The 5,639-nt window shown below is 50.3% G+C and overlaps 1 protein-coding gene across 1 annotated transcript; it reads left to right on the forward strand.

Moving 5' to 3' along the window:
• Nucleotides 1–444: 444 nt before the first annotated feature.
• LOC135202850 (uncharacterized) lies at nt 445–3,808 on the forward strand. Its single transcript, XM_064232309.1, has 7 exons — nt 445–565; nt 703–846; nt 1,117–1,388; nt 1,715–2,051; nt 2,166–2,885; nt 3,100–3,357; nt 3,654–3,808. The coding sequence occupies exons 1-7, from the start codon at nt 445–447 to the stop codon at nt 3,806–3,808; spliced, it is 2,007 nt and encodes a 668-aa protein (XP_064088379.1).
• Nucleotides 3,809–5,639: the final 1,831 nt, after the last annotated feature.

Genomic DNA, 5,639 nt, shown 5'->3' on the forward strand with positions numbered 1-5,639 from the left:
CTCTTAACAGCTGTTGGCTCTCAACCTGAGAGCTTTTCCTCCATCCTTTTAACAGCTGTTGCTGTTGCTCTCAACCTGAGAGTTTGTCCTCCATCCTCAAAACAGCTGTTAGCTCTCAACCTGAGAGCTTTCCCCTCCTCCATCCTAATTAGCTGTTGGCTCTCAACCTGAGAGCTTGTCCTCCATCCTCAAAACAGCTGTTGGCTCTCAACCTGAGAGCTTTTCCTCCATCCTCTTAACAGCTGTTGGCTCTCAACCTGAGAGCCTTTCCTCCATCCGCCTCAAAACAGATGTTTTGGCTCTCAACCTGAGAGCTTGTCTCCATCCTCCAAAACAGATGGTTGGCTCTCAACCTGAGAGCTTGTCCTCCATCCTCAAAAAAGTTGTTGGCTCTCAACCTGAGAGCTTGTCCCTCCTGCCTCCAAACAGATGTTGCTCTCAAACATGAGAGCTTGTCCTCCATCCTCCAAACAGCGGTTGGCTCTCAACCTGAGAGCTTGTCCTCCATCCTCAAACAGATGTGGCTCTCAACCTGAGGGCTTGTCCTCCATCCTCCAAAACAGCTGTTGGCTCTAAACCTGAGAGCTTGTCCTCCATCATCCTCAAAACAGCTGTTGGCTCTCAACCTGAGAGCTTTGTCCTCCATCCTCAAAACAGATGTTGGCTCTCAACCTGAGAGCTTGTCCTCCATCCTCCAAACAGCTGTTGGCTCTCAACCTGAGAGCTTGTCCTCCATCCCCAAAACAACTGTTGGCTCTCAACCTGAGAGCTTTTCCTCCATCCTCAAAACAAAACAGCTGTTGGCTCTCAACCTTGAGAGCTTGTCCTCCATCCTCAAAAACAGATGTTGGCTCTCAACCTAGGAGCTTGTCCTCCATTGTTCAAAACAGCTGTTGGCTCTCAACCTGAGAGCTTTTCCTCCATCCTCCAAACAGCTGTTGGCTCTCAACCTGAGAGCTTGTCCTCCATCCTCAAAACAGCTGTTGGCTCTCAACCTGAGAGCTTGTCCTCCATCCTCAAAACAGCTGTTGGCTCTCAACCTGAGAGCTTGTCCTCCATCCTCCAAACAGCTGTTGCTCCTCAAACCTGAGAGCTTGTACTTCATCCCCAAAACAGCTGTTGGTTCTCAACCTGAGAACTTTTCCTCCATCCTCAAAACAGCTGTTGGCTCTCAACCTGAGAGTTTGTCCTCATTCCTCCCAACAGCTGTTGGCTCACAACCTGAGAGCTTGTCCTCCATCCTCCAAACAGCTGTTGGCTCTCAACCTGAGAGCTTTTCCTCCATCCTCAAAACAGCTGTTGGCTCTCAACCTGAGAGCTTTTCCTCCATCCTCAAAACAGCTTTTGGCACTCAACCTGAGAGCTTGTCCTCCATCCTCCAAACAGCTGTTGGCTCCAACACCTGAGAGCTTTTCCTCCATCCTCTTCAACCAGCTGTTGGCTCTCAACCTGAGAGCTTGTCCTCCATCCTCCAAACAGCTGTTTGGCTCTCAACCGTGAGAGCTTTTCCCTCCATCCTCATTAACAGCTGTTGGCTCTCAAAAAACCTGAGAGCTTGTCCTCCATCCTCAAAACAGCTGTTGGCTCTCAACCTGAGAGCTTTTCCTCCATCCTCTTAACAGTTGTTGGCTCTCAACCTAAGAGCTTTTCCTCCATTCCTATCTTAACAGCGTTGGCTCTCAACCTGAGAGCTTGTCCTCCATCCTCTTAACAGCTGTTGGCTCTCAACCTGAGAGCTTGTCCTCCCATCCTCTTAACAGCTGTTGGCTCTCACCTGAGAGCTTGTCCTCCATCTAACAAAACAGCTGTTGGCTCTCAACCTGAGAGCTTTTCCTCCATCCTCTTAACAGCTGTTGGCTCTCAACCTGAGAGCTTTTCCTCCATCGTCTTAACAGCTGTTGGCTCTCAACCTGAGAGCTTTTCCTCCATCCTCTTAACAGCTGTTGGCTCTCAACCTGAGAGCTTGTCCTCCATCCTCCCAACAGGTGTTGGCTCTCAACCTGAGAGCTTTTCCTCCATCCTCTTAACAGCTGTTGGCTCTCAACCTGAGAGCTTGTCCTCCATCCTCAAAACAGCTGTTGGCTCTCAACCTGAGAGCTTGTCCTCCATCCTCTTAACAGCTGTTGGCTCTCAACCTGAGAGCTTTTCCTCCATCCTCTTAACAGCTGTTGGCTCTCAACCTGAGAGCTTTTCCTCCATCCTCTTAACAGCTGTTGGCTCTCAACCTGAGAGCTTTTCCTCCATCCTCTTAACAGCTGTTTGCTCTCAACCTGAGAGCTTTTCCTCCATCCTCTTAACAGCTGTTGGCTCTCAACCTGAGAGCTTTTCCTCCATCCTCGAAACAGCTGTTGGCTCTCAACCTGAGAGCTTTTCCTCCATCCTCCCAACAGGTGTTGGCTCTCAACCTGAGAGCTTGTCCTCCATCCTCTTAACAGCTGTTGGCTCTCAACCTGAGAGCTTGTCCTCCTTCCTCGAAACAGCTGTTGGCTCACCACCTGAGAGGTTGTCCTCCATCCTCCAAACAGTTGTTGGCTCTCAACCTGAGAGATTGTCCTCCATCCTCTTAACAGCTGTTGGCTCTCAACCTGAGAGCTTGTCCTCCATCCTCTTAACAGCTGTTGGCTCTCAACCTGAGAGCTTGTCCTCCATCCTCGAAACAGCTTTTGGCTCACAACCTGAGAGGTTGTCCTCCATCCTCCAAACAGTTGTTGGCTCTCAACCTGAGAGCTTGTCCTCCATCCTCTTAACAGCTGTTGGCTCTCAACCTGAGAGCTTGTCCTCCATCCTCCAAACAGCTATTGGCTCACAACCTGAGAGGTTGCCTCCATCCTCCAAACCGTTGTTGGGTCTCAACCTGAGAGCTTGTCCTCCATCCTCTAACAGCCGTTGGCCTTCAACCTGAGAGCTGGTCCTCATCCTCCTTAACAGCTGTTGGCTCTCAACCGAGAGCTTGGTTCCATTCCCGAAAACAGCTCCTCCAAAACCTGAGAGGTTGCCCTCCATCCCCAACAACTGTTGGCTCTCAACCTTGAAGCTTGGTCCTCCATCTCGAAACGCTTTGGCCGCAACCTGAGAGGTTGTCCTCCATCCTCCAAACAGTTGTTGGCTCTCCAATCCTGAGAGGTTGTCCTCCATCCTCCAAACAGTTTGTTGGCTCTCAACCTGAGAGGTTGGTCCTCCATCCTCCAAACAGGTCCGTTTGCCGCTTCCTCAACCGAGAGGTTGTCCCCATCCGCAAACTGGTTGCTCACAACCAGGAGAGCTTGTCCATCCTCATCCAACAGCCTTTTGCCAACAATCCTGAAGAGTTGGCCCCTTCCATCCTCCAAAACAGGTGGGTTGCTCAACCAGGAAGAGGTTGTTCCTCCATCCCGAAACCAGCTTTTGCTATAAACGGAAAATAGGTTGTCCTCCATCCTCCAAACAGTTGTTGGCCTCAAAACTGAGAGGTTGTCTCCATCCTCCAAACAGTTGTTGGCTCTCAACCTGGAGGTTTTGTCCTCCCATCCTCAAACAGTTGTTGGCTTCAACAACCTGAGAGGTTGTCCCCATCCTCAAAACAGGTTGTAAGGCTCCTCAACCGAGGAGGCTTGCCTCCAATCCTCAACAAAAGTGTTGGTCTCAACCTGAGAGCTGTCTCCATCCTATTACAGCTGTTGGCCTCAACCTCCGAGAGCTTGTCCTCAATCCTCCAAACAGCTGTGGCTCTCAACCTGAGAGCCTTTTCCTCCACCTCTTAACAGCGTTGGCTCTCAACCGGAGAGCTGTCCTCCATTCCTCAAAACAGCTGGTTGGCTCTCAAACCTGAGAGCTTTTCCTCAATCCTCTTCACAGTTGATTGCTCTCAACCTAGAGCTTTTCCCCATCCTCTTTAACAGCTGTTGGCCTCTCAACCTGAGAGTTGTCATCCATCCTCCTTAACAGCGTTGAGCTCTCAACCTGAGAGCTTGTCATCCATCCTCTTATACAGCTGTTGGCTCTCAAACCTGAGACTTGTCCTCTCATCCTCAAAACGGTGTTGGCTCTCAACCTGAGAGCTTTTCCTCCATTCTACTTTACACAGCTGTTGGCTCTCAACCTGAGAGCTTTTCCTCCAATCGTTTAAACAGCTGGGTTGGCTCTCAACATGAAAGCTTTCCTCCATCCTTATTAACAGCTGTTGCTCTCAACCTGAGAGCTTTGTCTCCCCAATCCTCCCGCAAAACCAGGTGTTGGCTCTTTCAACCGAGAGGCTTTTCCTCCATCCTCTTAACACTGTTGGCTCTCAAACCTGAGAGGCTTGTCCTCCATCTCCAAAACAGCTGTTGGCTCTCAAACTTGAGAGCTTGGGTCCTCCCATCCTCTTAACAAGCTGTTGGCTCTCAACTGAGAGCTTTTCCTCCATCCTTCTTAAACAGCCTGGTTGCTTCTCAACTGAGAGCCTTTTCCCAATTCCTCCTTAACAGCTTGTTGGACTCTCAACCTGAGAGCTTTTCCTCCATCCTCTTAACAGCGGGTTTGCTATCTAACCCCCTGAGAGCTTTTCCTCCGTCCTCCTTAAACAGGGGGGGGGCTGTTTTTTGGCTGCTTCGCTGACGAGGCTTTTCCTCCATCTTCGAAACAAGCCGTGGCTTCAACCTGAGAGCTTTTTCCTCCATCCTCCAAAGGTGTTGGCTTCTCAACTTGAGGAGTTGCCTCCAATCTCCTCCTTAAACAGGCTTGTCTTGGCCTCAAAACCTGAGAGCTTGTCCTCCTTCCTCGAAACAGCGTTGGCTCACCACCTGAGAAGGTTGTCCTCCATCCTCCCCAAAAACAGTTGTTGGCTCTCAACCTGAGAGATTTTGGTCCTCCATACCTCTTAACAGCTGTGGCTCTCAACCTGAGAGCTTGTCCTCCATCCTATTAACAAGCTGTTGGCTCCTCCAAACCTGAGAGCTTGTCCTCCATCCTTCGGAAACAGTTTTGGCTTACAACCTGAGAGGTTGTCCTCCATCCTCCAAACAGTTGTTGGCTCTCAAACCTGAGAGCTTTGGTCCTCCATCATCTTAAACAAAGCCTGTTGGCTCTCAACCTGAGAGCTTGGCCTTACAGCCTCCAAACAGCCTATTGGCGCACAACCATGAGAGGTTGTCCTCCTCCTCCAAAACAGTTGTTGGCTCTAAAACCTGAGAGGCTTGTCCTCCCCATACCTCTAAACAGCTTGTTGGCTCTCAACCTGGGAAGCGGCTTGTCATCCATCTCTCCTAACCAGCTGTTGGCCTCAAAACATGAGAGCTGGTCCTCCATCCTTCGAAAAACAGCTTTGGCTCACAACTGAGAGGTTGGTCCTCCATCCTCCCAACAAACCTGTTGGCTCTCAAACCTGAGTGGCTTGTCCTCCACTCCTCCCGAAACAGCTTTTGGCTCGCAACCTTGAGAGGTTTGGTCCTCCATCCTCCAAACAAAGTTGTTGGCTCTCAATCTGAGAGGTTGGCCTCCACCTCCCAAAAAACAGTGTTGGCTCTCAACCTGAGAGGTTGTATTGTCCTCTATTTCCATCCCAAACAGTTGTTGGCTCTCAACCTTGAGAGGGTTGGTCCTCCATCCTCCAAACAGTTGTGTGGCTCACAACCTGAAGAGCTTGTCATCCCATCCTCCAAACAGGCTTTGGCTTCACAACC

Source organism: Macrobrachium nipponense, chromosome 33, assembly GCF_015104395.2.
Source record: "Macrobrachium nipponense isolate FS-2020 chromosome 33, ASM1510439v2, whole genome shotgun sequence".
Classification (NCBI taxonomy): domain Eukaryota; kingdom Metazoa; phylum Arthropoda; class Malacostraca; order Decapoda; family Palaemonidae; genus Macrobrachium; species Macrobrachium nipponense.